The 15,676-nt window shown below is 49.1% G+C and overlaps 4 protein-coding genes across 4 annotated transcripts; 2 read left to right on the top strand and 2 right to left on the bottom strand.

The window, feature by feature from the left end:
- Positions 1-752: 752 nt before the first annotated feature.
- Positions 753-4,343, bottom strand: LAESUDRAFT_726723 (GMC oxidoreductase). The gene is made up of 23 exons (XM_040909088.1): positions 4,114-4,343; positions 3,739-4,063; positions 3,678-3,685; positions 3,519-3,618; positions 3,361-3,466; positions 3,230-3,303; positions 3,113-3,182; positions 2,987-3,063; positions 2,876-2,934; positions 2,789-2,827; positions 2,725-2,736; positions 2,604-2,672; positions 2,366-2,544; positions 2,168-2,313; positions 2,035-2,113; positions 1,739-1,977; positions 1,618-1,682; positions 1,367-1,559; positions 1,273-1,305; positions 1,158-1,222; positions 1,030-1,102; positions 952-978; positions 753-899 (listed from the first exon to the last, which is right to left on the bottom strand). Exons 2-23 carry the CDS (start codon positions 3,971-3,973, stop codon positions 865-867), a joined length of 1,983 nt encoding a protein of 660 aa, XP_040763513.1. The 5' UTR covers positions 3,974-4,063; positions 4,114-4,343; the 3' UTR covers positions 753-864.
- A 2,013-nt stretch (positions 4,344-6,356) lies between these two features.
- LAESUDRAFT_760004 (uncharacterized protein) lies at positions 6,357-8,272 on the top strand (the record flags this gene model as incomplete). Its single annotated transcript, XM_040912670.1, has 18 exons — positions 6,357-6,400; positions 6,450-6,488; positions 6,542-6,595; positions 6,651-6,675; positions 6,729-6,810; positions 6,879-6,911; positions 6,962-6,973; positions 7,037-7,050; positions 7,109-7,217; positions 7,276-7,343; positions 7,393-7,467; positions 7,527-7,584; positions 7,637-7,704; positions 7,754-7,772; positions 7,826-7,850; positions 7,912-8,008; positions 8,062-8,106; positions 8,162-8,272. 18 exons carry the CDS (start codon positions 6,357-6,359, stop codon positions 8,270-8,272), a joined length of 978 nt encoding a protein of 325 aa, XP_040763512.1.
- Positions 8,273-8,486: 214 nt separating this feature from the next.
- Positions 8,487-10,596, bottom strand: LAESUDRAFT_813300 (uncharacterized protein; the record flags this gene model as incomplete). The annotated part of the gene is made up of 11 exons (XM_040914474.1): positions 8,487-8,745; positions 8,795-8,906; positions 8,958-8,982; positions 9,042-9,099; positions 9,152-9,179; positions 9,235-9,294; positions 9,347-9,447; positions 10,159-10,168; positions 10,227-10,325; positions 10,377-10,469; positions 10,533-10,596. Coding segments are annotated over 11 exons (797 nt in total), but the record flags the coding sequence as incomplete, so codon positions are not given.
- A 3,309-nt stretch (positions 10,597-13,905) lies between these two features.
- Positions 13,906-15,553, top strand: LAESUDRAFT_726716 (uncharacterized protein). The gene is made up of 6 exons (XM_040909087.1): positions 13,906-13,993; positions 14,053-14,455; positions 14,510-14,554; positions 14,634-14,838; positions 14,906-15,108; positions 15,165-15,553. Exons 2-6 carry the CDS (start codon positions 14,153-14,155, stop codon positions 15,411-15,413), a joined length of 1,005 nt encoding a protein of 334 aa, XP_040763510.1. The 5' UTR covers positions 13,906-13,993; positions 14,053-14,152; the 3' UTR covers positions 15,414-15,553.
- Positions 15,554-15,676: the final 123 nt, after the last annotated feature.

Genomic DNA, 15,676 nt, shown 5'->3' with positions numbered 1-15,676 from the left:
TACGCTGGGATCGGAATCTACCGTGCCGTACTTTCCAGTGCAGCAGACCCATCATAGACGGAGATGTCCTCTTCATTTACGTGGCTGGCTCGTATGTTCACACCTCACACAATCTGCTCAATGCTTCGCACTCTCTATGCCACCATCAAGGCCGGTGATAGATGTCCTTTGTCCTTTTGCATGTCCTGTTCTGACCTGCCTCTTGTTTGCTCGGATTTGTTGACATGGATGCGGTCATGCTCTCTCCAGCTCGTATGTATCATATTCGACCTGTTTTTCGTATGGCCGCGTAAACGGGGCGCTCACAATTCTACGAGATGAACACCAAAGTAAAGGCCTACGCGCGGTATGGTATATTCCGTCGAATGGTCGTTATAGCTGTTGCGGTAAGCTAACCCGTTGCACCTGCGATGCAATTTATTGACTATGGTGTATAATATGTATGTCCTTTCCGAAAATGACTCGGAAGATGCACAAGTAATTGTGGGAGCTTTCTATGTCTGCCAGTCTGTTGCAATGGATGTATGTAGAGTCGAGCGCACTTTTGAGTACGGGTCTGAAATGCCAAATAAATGCTAAATACGGACATTCAGCGACGGTTTTGATAAAACACGGTATTCGATATTTATAACGTCAAAAACCTCCACGCTGACGCTGACGTTCAATTCGACAGCGGTTAACAAGCAGCGTCGCGTTATCGGAGTCGACGTCTGCGTGCAAAAGCCGGATATGCTGTTCCTCATCCACTATGATAGCCGTGCAGTCGACGAAAATACCAATCCAAAATCTGTGATACATAGAGTACGACGCTAAACTACAAAGCTTTCGTAACAAATCATATGAACGTGATCCCCGCACTTTGATCTAGAGCCTATTGTCATTCTTGATGATGTCGGCAGCTAGGAAGCATCTGTCATTCAGAGTCAAAAGATCTTATTGCAGAAGACCAACCTATTTCGGCGATACCATACGCCACGGCTAGATAGTTCAGTCGTCAGCTTAGGTTGTCGGGCCAGACTGTTACCATACCTTGGGTATGAGCCGATACTTCCAGTGGGATGATCGAAAGATCGACAACACGCACATTCTTCGTTCCGTACACCTGCACCCATATTCCAAGTCAGATGTAGCATCATCACGATCAACCGCACACTTACTTTCAACATTGGGTCAACAACCCCGCCTTTCTCCTTCGGCAGCATAGACAGGCTCCCAACCGTATCTGTAAAAATGGTAAGCTCGTGCAAACAGCAGCTTGCGTAATATACGTACGCCACGCCGTCCAGAAATGCTTGCGCAGGTGATCTTCAAGTAGGATCCATTGGCATAAGGTGCAGCATGGTGAGCATGTCACAAAGAGACTCACCGCGAAGCTCATCATCATCTGTAACATTGGATCCTGGCATCACTTCTGCGACCACGATGTTCTTGAACGGTTCTGTTTGTGCAATCTTTCGAGCGTACTTGAAAGAATCCAACATTATCTCGAGGTCAGCTTCTTCCTCGTAGTAATGGGGATCGATGGTCGGATGCGTCTTTGGATCAGCCGAGTTAATGTGCTGTTTGCGTCGTATAAGGGGAAATGCGAAAATAGATGGGAATTACGGCAATACATACGATCGTTCCACGAGAGAATGGGTGGCTGACAACAGGGAGCAGTGAAAGGCGAGGTTTTCCAGAAGCTGAAAACATGTAGGTCGAGCCTCATTACCCCGACCAGCATACACGGACAGCTTACTGTCTGGGACCAGCGAGAATGGAAATACCAGGTACTCCACATCGGGCACCTTGGCATCCTTCATGAGCTCTAGTTGCATTTCATACTGCTCCCCGAGCCCAGGGGGATATTGATCGGCTTCCTTGACTATCTGTGCGGTCTGCATGTCGATGATGGAGTCTGCTCTCTCAGAAACAGTCTGCACGGGCAAGTAGGTGATACCGGTCCACACAAGCGACAGCGGGCCCTCGACGTGGGGGCTGTAGGGGCGCACATCTGCATGAGAACAGTTTGGTATCTTTGGTTGAGTGACTCACTAGGCTCCCTTCAGCTTGGATTGGAAGGCAGGGTCGCGCATAAGATCGCTGGTGGCGATGTCGATATCGTCACGCATCTCTAGTACTTAGTGCTCAGCTTGGGCGACGAGCGTTTCTGTGGCGGCTTGCTCACCAAATACAAGCCCAGTGATAGTCAAATGCTCCTGTACATTAGTTCCAACTGCGGGAAGATGTTGTATGACAGGGATACCAAGAGGTTCCAAAATCTCGCGATCACCGATGCCGCTCAGCTCGAGTATGTTTGGAGACTTGATTGCACTGAACGAGAACTAATCATCGGTGGGCGCCCTAGAGGGAGTGATTCACTTACCCCGCGGAAAGAATGACTTCCTTCGAGGCATGCACTTGATGCAATGATCCTCCATGTTCGAATTCAACGGCACTGGCAACAATCTCTTCGCCATCCTTTGTCAAGAGTAACCTAGTCACATATGCTTCGCTCAACACCTTCAGATTGGGACGTTCTTCAAGGACAGGGAAGAGATATTGCTGAACAGAAAACTTGAATGAGAACAAGTCAATATGCGTTAAGAGCCATCCAGACGCACTGAAGCGGAGTAGGCTCTCGTTCCACTGGCAGGATCTATGCTGGAGACAATCTTTGCGGTTCCGAGAAGCTATGGAAAGGCGGATCAAATATCCGTTCTGCCGAAGCTCAATGTTACGTACATCTCCGCTAAGCTAATAATAAAGTAATCAGTAACAACAATGTACAGCAACGCTGCCAACGAACCATGTCCGATATTGTCGTTACTCCATGATGCTCTAAGCTCTGACTATGGTTCAGTCTGTGCAGCTCGAGTACGATCATCTTGTGTACCTTCTGAAACTCAAACTCTGCCCCAGAGCTCGTACGAGCGAACGAGAGAGGGATCGGTCCTGCATTGAAGACGTTGAGTAGATAAGCTGGCTATCATAAACACGAACCCACCGTCTTTGCCCATCGAGTGGAACTCATACAAGTCTCGGTAACCCTTGTGACACCTAGCAGTCTCTGGAATGACGAATCTGAAAGAACACATCAATTACGGGCCTTCGCAAAGCGAGGAGAGCTTACTTCTCCGACTTCTTAGAATACTCATAGAACCGATCGAAGTTCCATCCCGGGTTCCCCAACTTCTCAATCGCTACATACTCTTCAGCATCATGTTGCATAGTATGATACACCGCATACCATCGAAGTCTTCGCGCTGCGGCCTAGTCCATCCCAGCAGATTGATAGCGGAGCTTCCACCCAAGCCCTTTCCTCTTGATGGTAACACACGGTCAGACTCGTTGGTCAATGGATCCGGCCATGGAACGTACCGACTCCAAGAGATACTGTTATTCCCAGCGTGTTTCTGCGGTACAATCGGGAAGCACCAGTCATATTCTGGGTTCGCGAGCTGCTTCACCCAGCCATCGAGCTTTTCTGTTTCGAGATAGATTCACAACCATAGTCTACGGCGTGGCGAGCTACGCACGGATAAGTGGATCTTCGATATGGGCCTTTCCTGCTTCGAGCACTGCTACAGAGACTTCAGGGTTCTCCGTGAGGCGATTCGCAAGCACGAGTCCAGCGGTCTGCCAGATGCGCATCAACGAGAAGCATCACAGACACTGATCGAGCAGACGAGGCTTACCCCGCCACCTGCGCAGATTAATGAGCGGAATGACGAGAAGATGATGTTTCGCGGAACGCACCAACAATGACGAAGTCAAAGCCATTGTTAGCGACGTCGGAAAGAGTGGCGAGTTTTTGTTCCATCCTCGCGCTTTTGCGAAAGTTGACTCTCATGAAGTGCGTCCATCTTTTGTAGGGAGGAGTGGATCCCAGACCGAAGTAGGCTAGCTGAAGTCGACTTCCCGTCCGATTTGCGATATTTTGACATGAGAATGCAGCAAAAGCCGTTGGCCGCGGGCGACAGGTAGCCGTCATTGATCGTCGACGCACCGCACGTCTGTCAGGGTTACACAAGTTCCGAAAACACTGCCAAGCCTTCTAGACTGATGAAGGTGAAACAGTGCACTGAAGCAAACTCAAAAATTGGGGCGTCCCGGAAGTGATAGCTTCTGTACCTTTCATGATACTCGGATTCCATGAACTGGCACGAGTGTTGACTAAGAGCAATCATTCACGCACATGCCAAGTGCTGGTTCAACCTCTTTTTAGCATGTGGAACACGTCGTCGCGGCCGTTGAACAGAGTGTCATCGACTTCAATTATGAACGGTCCCAATCGGCTGTGTCGCATGAGTGTGAAAGCGCACCTCATTGGCAGGATCTATGATCAACACTGGCAGTTCCCTAAGCGCACCTCATTGGCAGAATATCAGCACCAGACGCCTATGCGGAAAGCATGGTGCTTCTTGCGGATCTGTGAGAGCCGCACAGAGAAGGGAAAGCTGAAGCGCAGTGGGAAGGTCGGGCGATCCGAAGAATCGTGGCTAGTACGTGAAAGCAAACCGGACGGATATTGATTTGAACGAGACCGGAGCGGTTTCTTTCAACGCGCTCCGGCGCTTCGAAAGCCACATAAGCCGGGCCGCCAACGCGAACTGGTCGGAGTTCTACTTTCTATGATACATGTCCAAGCTGTTACTGTCGTGTCGGACTCCAGGAGCAGCGTGATCAGACTACATGACCCATCAGCGAATTCATCAGGCCGAACACTAGCCAGTCTCGAGAATCTACAGTGTCGAACGACTGCAAAAGTGGACAAACTGTTCGGTAAGTCGTCTGGATCGTAGGATCGATGAACTTCTCCTTCACGAATTCAACTTCCACGATTACCATAATTGAGGGAATTGCCATCCGTAACTGTCTTACGAAGATCCGAGTGCGCCACGGTGGTTTATATGAAATGTGGTGTTGCAGAATACACTGTACATGGGTATGTCTGCCGTCGAGAACCGTAAGTTATATCCTTTACTTTCGCCTCGTTGATATATGACTTTCAGCGGTCGCTATCAGACTTCAATTGACGTAACATTGAAGCGTTTGATCATGGAGCTCGAACATTGAGGGGACAGTAGCCCGCTTCCTCCCTACTCTAACGTCTCCTCTAGACAACTGTTCTCCCGTAGCGACCTGCTGACTACTCAACCTCGCGGATAGTGGCGTTGAACACTTTGCAATATCTTTGCGCACTGTTCGATTTCGTTCATAGTTCTACCCTGTTACTAATGATCTGCGTAGCAAGTAGAAGGCAGGGCCGTCCGATCGATGAGTTCATAGGAGTGCACGATGGAATCTAGATTTCATCTATAGGTTCATGTATACCAGCAACATTTCATGCCTTTAGAAAATCTGTCTAAAGGTGAGCAGATAATGAATAAAATTTCTGGCTCGCAGGCCACGATGGTTGCACGAGTACTCTTCGTGTATCAGGCTGACCGCGCTCGACTGTGAGTACAGGGGCTGCTGTGAGCCACCTTCCATTGTCTTACCGCGTTGCATCCTGCGCATGATCAATGTTGTTCTGACGCGTGGCTGCGCCTAACCGGCCCTCTTCGGCTTCAATTCAATTGCAGCCAATCCACATAGCGCGGCATCTCCCCGGGCTGATCCGTACGAAGCTCCTTTTCCGCATGCCAGTATTGTGGTCTTTGCATGTCAGCTTTGGCACACAGTCTCGCTTCAATCTTTGCTGGCGGCATCAAACCATGGAGGCTCAATCGAACCATACCAAACAAACCAGTTGAAATGAACATACTTGCGCTAGCCTTCACGGAACTTTCAAGCTCCCGGCCTCTGACGCAAGGCTCCGATATGACTCCGGCCACTCTTATCCGAAGGTGTTCCTTCCATGCACTAAAGTGGAACAGCCGACCCCACGATGCCTTCCATATAGCGCTCAATACGTAAATAAGCCCACGAATTCCCCTCATTGCTTGTCGTCCGTTCCATTATAGGTGGCCACAACTGCCAAGTTCGGTTGATCTCCGCTGACTAGATGCATCTATTCTTTGGATATGGGACATGGAAGTCCCGATTGCACGGAAGGTGTCTTGTGCTTGGTCACTGTGCTATTGTCCGGTTGGCAGGGTGCCCTTCTATCTGCTCCCTTTCGTCTTGAACAAGTGGCTCAATGCCTATCGCTTCATCTCCCCTGAGTGGAGGTTAGCGAGCAATGAGGCACAGGTTACTATGTTATGGGCGTTCCGCAGAAGCGTGGCACTGCCTCGCAGCCCGTCACCTGTCCCCAACTTCCATGACTCTGTTCGGGCTTTGTCGCCATGGCTATTTAGTCCTCCGGGACTTCACCATCTCCGACTTTGCTCTGCCAGGCAGTGCCTTCTCCAACCCAACTTCCTTGAACCATGTCGATTTCGTGTGCAGAGGCTGCAGCCTTGGCCAAATACATGTACGTGAATGTCACAATCGATAGGGTCGGTCTGACTTTGATTTGGCAGAGATGGACCTACTTTGGTCGGAATATTCTTGAATGTCATGTACGATTATCTCCTTGCAGATTGTTTGCGATGCCCTTGAGATTCAATCCCAGGTTGTATGGAGTAATGGTCACTCAGACGTTCTTCTACTTCTCTAACTATCCGGCGTACGTCGTTCAGAAGTGCTGGGTGCGGTGATCGGCTGACTGATCTGCCTCGCAGAGACGCGAGATGGGTCAAGTGTTATGTGAGAGGGGGGGACGGTGGCGACAGCGTAGAACCATCGCTGATAACTGATAGGTTGCAATCCTCTTCTTCGCGGATACGTTAAACACTATATTCAACATAGCGTTCATCTACAATGTACTTGTGAACAATTTTGGTGCGTCTACATCGACTACAAAGCCAGACGGAGGAACGTCTCAATCTTACTATATGCCCATGATGTAGGAAACGCCACGAGCGTAACTGTTGCAAACTGGCGTAAGTCTCCGATTTTTTCACGGTAAGCGCTTAGCTAAATTATATCGCAGTGTTCGAGACAGGTGAGATTCTGAATAGAAAAATGATGAAGTTGACGCCAATCGCCACTGACATGCTCTTTACAGAGGAGTCGATGGTTGTATGTACTTGATCATGACATTTCAAGGAGAAGATGTAAATCATTTCGCCTTTTGCAGGGCATTATCGCAATGCAGGCTCAGATATTCTACATCTGGCGTATTCACAAACTCACGGGCCTACGATGGCTCGTTTGCATACTGATTGTGACCTCTGTGGTTGGCTGCCGTGAGTTCACAGAATCGTGTAATTGTCGTGATAAGACTCACGCTCGCATGCTATGTAGTCGGAGGAATTGCCTCATCTATCGTTGTGGCATTCAGGCCCATCTTCACTCAATTTGGGCGGTATAAGGTACGGTCTTACCTTTCTAGCAAGAGGTTTCTTCTAAAAAATATTACAGGAAGCTGTCATAGTCTGGCTCGGTGCAGCTGCCATTACGGACATAATGATTACATCCACACTTGTATGGTATCTGGTCAGTTTCCCAACTGCTGATTTTGAGCGGACAGTGTTTACATATCGTTCGCGCGACAGCGAAAGAAACGCTCGGCTTTCCCTCGCACCAACACCATCGTGTCGAGAATAATCCAACGTGAGTGTTATGGTAGTCGCGGTGCAGATCCGACGTTGACGTCCCCATGCAGTGACCGTGTCCAACGGTCTGTTGACTGCGAGTTTTGCAGTTGCAGATGTGATCGCGTTTGTATGTCAGGTACGTTGCGGATGTGTCTTCTACCTTGGCTAACTAACGTGCTGCTCAGGCGGGAGGCTTACATCTGGGTGCGCTTGACCTCGTATGGTTGACCAGCGAAGTCACTGACAGGGACGACCAGCCTTCAACTATCCCTTGTGCAAGCTGTACGTGTGCAGCGTTTTGAAAACTCATCTCGTGACGTGAGACTCATTTCATTTGTTATAGTTACGGAAACTCCGTGATGGCCAGCTTGAATTCGCGAGCGATTCTGATCCACAGTAGCGACAACGTCGTTGTATCGACGTTCCGAGCGGCACCGCGAGTACGTGGTTCACTGTAATCAGGTCGAAAACTCTTGTCAACAAACAGCTGCAGAACTCACAAGACCCCAAAAATGTCTCGCCGAGTCAGGCTGCGCAGGTGGGCGGCGATCGAGAATAGTTCCCACCATTCACTTATGTTGATCTCTTTGAAGGTTACAGTAAACGTCGAGGTGCACCAGATGACCGATATATCGGAACAGACATCGAAACAGGATTGGCCAGAAACAAGGTCAATAGACATGAAGAACGGAAATGCCGTCTGAAGCAGCTGGAGTCTTCATTTCGGTAATGTCATTGCATATGGCCTTTATTGTTAAGTGACCTATGGTAGTCCATGTCAAGGCGTCCGGCTACTCCCACACCGCTGCCGCGGCCATGCACGTATATCATTTTATGCGAAATAATGTAATCGATCGACATCTCATGTATAATGATTTTTAATTGAAGCGGATGGGACACGTTGCGAGCCTCTCAATACTGAAACATAAGATGCTTGATTGACATCGCGTGAAGGGAAAAAACAAATATTGAAGATAACGCATCAGCCGAGAAGGCTGAATGCATGGACAAGATGGGACAGTCGTTCCCGCTAGGGTAGGACCTCAGCCTTCGATTTGCTATCATTCTCCTTGAACGTATTCATCTCCAACATCGTCGCAGTTGATGCATTTGGAAGACCTTCACCACTACCGGCTTGGACCGTCCCTATGATGGTCTGATATATGTCGATGTGCCTCTATGAAGGCAATGTCAACGAAATATCCAGCCAGATTCTGCAGACTGACCATCGGAACGCTTTGCACCTGTCCTGTTGGGTCCCTTGCAGTGAAACGCATCGTAATAGCGTCATCTATTACCGTTCCCGGAAGACTCCTCAGTCGCTCACGAGCGTTCAATCTTTCGAAGATGTTAACACGAACTGATGATCTCAAAGAATCGACGACGCACGTCGCAAGGAAGGAGTTGGCATATACTGCGTAAGGTCAATGAAGAAGCTGGTCACGCAGAAGTGATATCGAGGCTTATACGCACGCTTGCTTTGGATTTCGACCAGCCCGGTGAAGAGGAGACTGTTCTTATAGAATAGAAACTGAGGCAACTGTCAACGAATGCTCGTGTAGCGATAGTCAAAAATGATGCACCGTCATCAGAATTGCTATCGAAACGAGCCTGTAGCTCGATTTAGAGTAAGAAATCACAAGTCAGCATGAAGCAAATCGCGCACATCGTCAAACTACCCGTGTTGATCACGTATGCTTGCAGAGACTTGATGAGGTGATCCGTTCTGTAACCACAATGTAACGACTTATGTAGACACCCAGTTCCCCCGTACACACCTTCTCGTTCCACTACGACCTTGTTGTAGATAGTACATGAGAAACGATGCAATAATGAAGTCGACCACCGCTGCGAGGCTAAGACCGGATGTCAAAGTAACCTATGAATCGTACTGGTCAGAGATTTCGAATGCGTTAAGTAACGCCTACTGCTGCCTACCAGTGGTCCGATAGATTCTCGAAACCTAGACCAATGCTCAATCTTCCATCTGAGATGAATGTGTGTAAAACAATCGCATGACGCGCGGAGGGCGTACACGCACGTGAAGCTGGATGTTGCTGGGAACAATTCATATATTGTAAGTTGGGAGGTGACCACATTGATTTGCAAGGCCATACCACAACCTAGGCCTGTGGTAAATTAGTGAAGAGAATTAAAAACTCAATTGAACGAAAACCTTCAGTACTTACAGACTCGACAAAACAAGAACACAGCCTAAACCATTAGTAAATTCACGCTCGATGCATCTGTTGCTACATAATTCACCGGTATAGCGGTTATAAGATGATTCCGGCCGCTCACTGTAAGATCGATGAGTGGCATTTTATCGCTCGCCTTATAGAAATTACTCGCAAATCCAGATGCGATGAATAAAGAAACTGTTATGTTCCGTCAGCACATTCCTCATCCATCGAACTGGGTAAATGCTCGTACCTCTGTACAACGGCTGCTATAATCACCTATGAAGCGAGCACATTTATTTCAGCCAGATGACGTTACATAACCAGCGAAAGAAAGATACCGCTGTTATAACAGTAGCCTAACCCAGTCAGATGAAATACGCATCGCTCGGATCGACCGTAAAGCTCACCCCGACGCTCCTGGATAACACTGATTCATTTTGATCGAGAAGAAAGTGTTTGAAATAGCGCGACATACCACACTATCAACTCCACTCGAGCTAAGTTGCCGAAGTCGGTGATCACATATTCGTAGATCATGTCTAGACAAAACGCAGTGTGTATTGTTTCTAGGAACCTGGAAAGAAGTTTGACCGCCATAGCTCTCAGATCACGATACAGTGCTCACCAGACAACCAAGACCGTTCTCTTTGTCATAGAGCTGTCGAACGGGTAGTTCCACCAGTACACGTACGACTGAGTAGTCGTGATCCCATACAGCCTGCAACAGAGTAGTCAACAAAGAGGCATCGGGTCAGGAGATGTGTTTCGTCAATGAGCTCACATCACGGCCACAAACATCTCTACAAGCAGTGCTCCTGCTATTGTCTCAATTTCCGTCGCCATGTCTGCAGTAGACTCAAATGAGAGGGTAGAAGTTCGTATGGAGACGAATGCTCAACACATGGATATACCAAGTCACTTCTGCGCATTACTCAAAGCTAGGCCCGATAGGCGCAACGGCCGATGCCTCGTGTAGCTGGCGTTCATGTGAGAAAAGCGCATGCAAATGGACGAGTATGCATACCATCCAGCTCACGAAATCCATGATACAATTTACTCTGAAGGACAGAATAAGCAGAAAGCGGCAACTATCGGGATGGTCCCTTACGTTCGATGCCGGCGGCCGACCTCGTCATCAGTTCTGCGTCGCCTGGGTACGGGCGCCTTGTCCCTTGCAGCAATGCAACCAAGTGACGTTCCAGGGTCCAGAAGAACGCAATGTTGGCATGAAAGTGGAGGCGGTGTCTCGATGTGGTGCGATGTGCTAAGGTTTCAGAATGCACTAGACCCACGGAGCAGATCACAGCGAAGCCATACCAAGAGTGAAGAGCGGCACTACACCAAAGAGAGACAAAAGCGGTTCAGCATATAAACGTGAATCGGTGATACGACGAGATGAACAAAGGAAAACTAGGATTTCGACTTACAGGAAAAGATAGCCTGTCAAGTTGAAGAATAGAAGTCGCAATTGGCTAAGATCATAATCGCGGAATTATTCATGCGAACCACATGCTGCGCAGGCTCCTGCATGGCACGCCTCAGATTTTAACTGATTCGGGACACATCTTCCCGAGGTGCACGTTTCGCTGGATCTTTGCGAGGAACCTCAGAAGAAACTCATATAACCTGAAACCATGACGACGAGATCGCAAGAACTTCAATCCGTGATCGAGGCGCGGACGGTGCGCATGCGACGAAGAGATCGAATTATCCGATCGCATGACTTTAAGAGTAGAATGCTGGCTGCAGAGATACCCATCGTTTCGACCGGGAAATCAAAGATCGCCGAAGAGCTACACGCAGTTCAACACAATGCCTTGACAAAGGGACCAGGTTGAGATCAACATTGCCATTTGCTGACGAGGACGTGGAGAATACCGGTCAGCTCGGACAGGCCTTGACAACCTCCATGCTATGCTGTTGCACTAGAACACTGCTGAGGCTCGCGTGTTAGGGCGGCGGAAAGCAAGAGCCAGAATGCTTACCCATGGGATGAAAGTCCAACGATACGAGCACGTTCTCAGCGAAATGACCTGCATCTGAATGCAACGATGTGAGTAGCGATACCTATACATAAGGCCAAAGGGACGCAAAGTAAAGCTTATACCTGAATCGCACTTGCTGGAGATACGCAAGCATCAAACACCGTTGCATGCCACATAAAAACGGGTATTGAGCTACCAGTATGCTGGCAGCGGCCTAGAACCCTTGATATTATGCCGCGAACGTCCCTCCGTACAGTATCAAGAGTAAGAATAAGCATAATTGCATACGGTAATCCTCCGGACACTAAAGGCGAGGGGTGAGGGTACGAGAGCTAGCCGCACCCCTGAGAGCCTGGATAACCTGGCTATTCATGGAATTGATGCTCTAACAGATGCACGATAGGCTGAAGCAGAGGAACGAAGAGAAATCCACCTCCACCTTGGTAAGTACGCCGGCTGACAGTGGCCTAGGGAACCATGGCAAGTAAGAGTCCAGCCCAAGTATAGCGAATACGCCGATAGTAGTCTAAATGCGCATATTGGGCATGTACAACTGTGTTCTTTTGAAGGCATCCGAGGACTTTAGATCATCGGAGTGCGCAATACGGACAAGAGAATCCTAGACTTGAGTAAATGTGGGCATGCTGCAGTTGTGCTACACTGTTGCACTGGGAAGAGGGAAAGATGTAGACCAATCGCTAACCTGGCATTCCAAAGATATGTGTTGCGTGTATATGAAAGACACCTTTGACGAACGAAACCATAAAGGGCGGGAAAAGAGACACGAAGCAGACGGAATCACTTCCAGGGTAGACAGAAGAGAGACGTCGGTCGACAGACCCTGTGAGTCGCACGCAGTTGTGACGCGTTGCATAGTAGCGCAGGAAACATATACATACGAGCCAGCCACACAGACCTCGGATGTGAGAATTCCATCTACAACGACTACCGCGCTGGGAGGTGCGACGATTCTGAGCCCTGGTTCAATGATTTCGCCAACCTACCTGTTCAGAGCCAATGAAGTTGACACGATATGTCGTGCATTCAACGCGGAGGTACGAAGGACTTGAATACACCAGTATAGATAGCCCCGATGATACGGTAACCAGCCTGGTCCGGTGGCGGAAGGAGTAACAGCAATAGATGCTAACAGCGAGCGAGCACAGGGAGCTTAAAGCGAAAAATGAAATCCAGTGCTAGACATGTCCACAGGCCACAGGTGTCATAGGTGTCGTTGTGTCTGAGGTAGTCTTGACCACAGCAGAGGTGAGCATCGCGACAGGACTCGGTTGAAGGCAGCCACGAAAGTCTTCCAGATTATCCAAAGTGCAAAGGTAGAGACAGGAATGGATGAGCTAGCGTTAAGCATGTCCGACGAGGAGACAGACCGGCATCGCTGTTGTCGTCGTTGGCGAATGTGCCGTCGAGCAGCGAGGAAAGTTTTGCTGCAAAAATCGACGCTCCAAGGGAAACGAAAAAGTCACAGGTCACGGCGCGTGTCATCACGCTTCATCACGCGTGGCGCTGGTGGCGCATTCTTGCTCATCCGAGTGCTGTGGCCCGTCGAATGCTGCCGCAACTGACGGCCATACATTGATATTTCTTTGTCGATCTTATCTCAGTGTCGCTCTGAAATTATGTCACTAAAAATATCTCACCGCTGTTCGGCAACCGCTCGGACGGGTGTGGGAGGGACGGCTTGGATTGCTCGGGTAAGTCGCATCGCCCACTATCAGTAGCTGAGTATCGCAAAAACATAGGTAGTATGAATTGAAGGCCGACAGATGCCTTTGGTATTAATCTCCGGTATGCACGGCAGTATGACTTCGCGAACCCGCGGCGCAAAGATCCGTACGCGGGACAAGATTGTAGGGTATCAACTGGTGATCGGCCATTAGCAACCGCTGTTGATATTGCGAGCGGTGCCCTAAGCAGCTGGACGGTTCACTCTGAACATGAGCGATAGGCACCATGGTAACTCGGGAAGCGTTGAACGTCATGCCTACTATATACGTGAGCAGCCCAACTCGTGTTGTCGCTCTGAAACCCGGAGCCGTTCATTGACAGCAGAAGTTCGCAGCGGCAGCCCCTCTCTACAGCGACGGACATGAGTCTGGAACATTGAGCCCCGTTGATAGGGCCTCAGCCGATCATGGAGGAGGGCCAGAGCCGAAAGTCAAAGGTACGGGTGTCAGATCGTCTTCCTTTGATCCGCGTTCACAGGATACACTGTCGCTGCCGTGGAATTTACCGCAAGGTGCTCATTAGATGACACTTTCACGTCATGCGCACCGCTGAGGACCGTGTACTCCGTAGTACTCCGTATCATCGAATTAGCGCTCGGCAGATATATTCTCATAGTTTCATGTGATACCCGCACCAGCAGTGGTATCCAGGTCCCCCCTCATGATCAACCATGGTCTACTTCCCCCTTGAAGAAGCACAGATCGTCTCTCTGTTCGTGCAAAGCGTCACTTATGGAATCCATGTCGTAACCTTTACACTCTGTGCATGGTCTATGCTCCACCGCAGAACTGAACATGGTGCTAATCCCGTCAACTGGGCGATGCTCTCTGTTGCGACAACTCTATTTGTCATAGGAACTGTGGATCTCGCATTGAACTTGTACATTAATATCCACGCTTTCATCTTCTATACCGGACATGGTGGCCCTACTGCTGACTTCGCCAACTTATCCAATTGGAGCCATGTTGTTCGCGTGAGCACTCGATTTTGTTATCATCCTGCCTTCTCAATATCTTCCTTACGGTAGAGCGTTACGACACAATTGCAAATACTGATTGCTGACGCTACTCTTGTACGTATGGCACATGTTTTCCTGCACGGATCTTCCTGAGCTCATACGAATACTATACTGATGCCAATCATATAATCAGATCCACCGCTGTTGGATCGTTCGCAATCACCAACGACGCGTGATTGCCTTACCGGTCCTCATTTGGTTCGCAGACGTGGCTGCGGCTATTGCATATCTGTACTACACAGCGCGATCATCAAGCGATCCGAGTCTGGTGCGATCTCGGAAATCGTTCCTTTCTGCGTTCATCATTCTCAGCGACATCGTCAACATCGTGACTACTGGTATGCAGGTCCTCTTCTATACTACCCTCACTTTGTTATTAAATGTTAAATGTGTATGGGACTGCAGCTCTGATCGTGATCCAAATATGGTGGATTCACAAGCAGTCGACTCAACACCTTTGTTCATCGTCTCGAGACAGTGGGCGTCTAAGCCTTGCGAGGATCAATAGGATCTTCATCGACTCTGCCATCCTCTACACTGGTATTGGTATCATAGGTTTTATTGTGGAGGTCTCACAAAGCAACGCAGTCTATGCTGTCCTCAGTCTAGTACGTGAGTCTCGGTCGTGCGATAGGATTTCGTCTAACTTCCTTTACTATTCAAGTCGGTAGAGATCGCGGGAATACAGTTCAATCTCATCATGCTCCGCATCTCCAGTGGTAATGCCACAGAGCGCACAGAAGCAGCGATGGAGACGCCGACATTGAAGTTCCGAAGCAAAACGACGACACAGGATCAGCGAGACACTGTATCTGCAGCAGAAACAACCCCCGAATTTTTGATATCCGAGAAGCTCAGTGGAGATGTATCCACATCAGGCGCTGCGATTAGCGTCGACGAAGCCGGAGCATAGGTTGTATAGATATCATTTTGATCCGAGGGAAGATACCTTAGAAAATACCTTTAAACGGCCATCTGTGCGCTTCATGCGTTTGGACACTTCCGAATTTCAAATGAATGCAGTGCGCACTGCCCCTCTGCTGCAGCCGTGACCACATACCACTTCGGAATATTTTGTGCTTTGCATTCGCTCTCCATCGAACGCGAGCGGTGCGTGACACGCGCGATCACACGGTTAGCGGTTCGTCTAAGGCTCGATAGGTACACTCGGTTCGA

This window comes from Laetiporus sulphureus (assembly GCF_001632365.1).
Source record: "Laetiporus sulphureus 93-53 unplaced genomic scaffold LAESUscaffold_24, whole genome shotgun sequence".
Lineage (NCBI taxonomy): Eukaryota > Fungi > Basidiomycota > Agaricomycetes > Polyporales > Laetiporaceae > Laetiporus > Laetiporus sulphureus.
The sequence above is the reverse complement of the archived record's forward strand: the minus strand, read 5'-3'. Positions and strand labels throughout refer to the sequence as shown.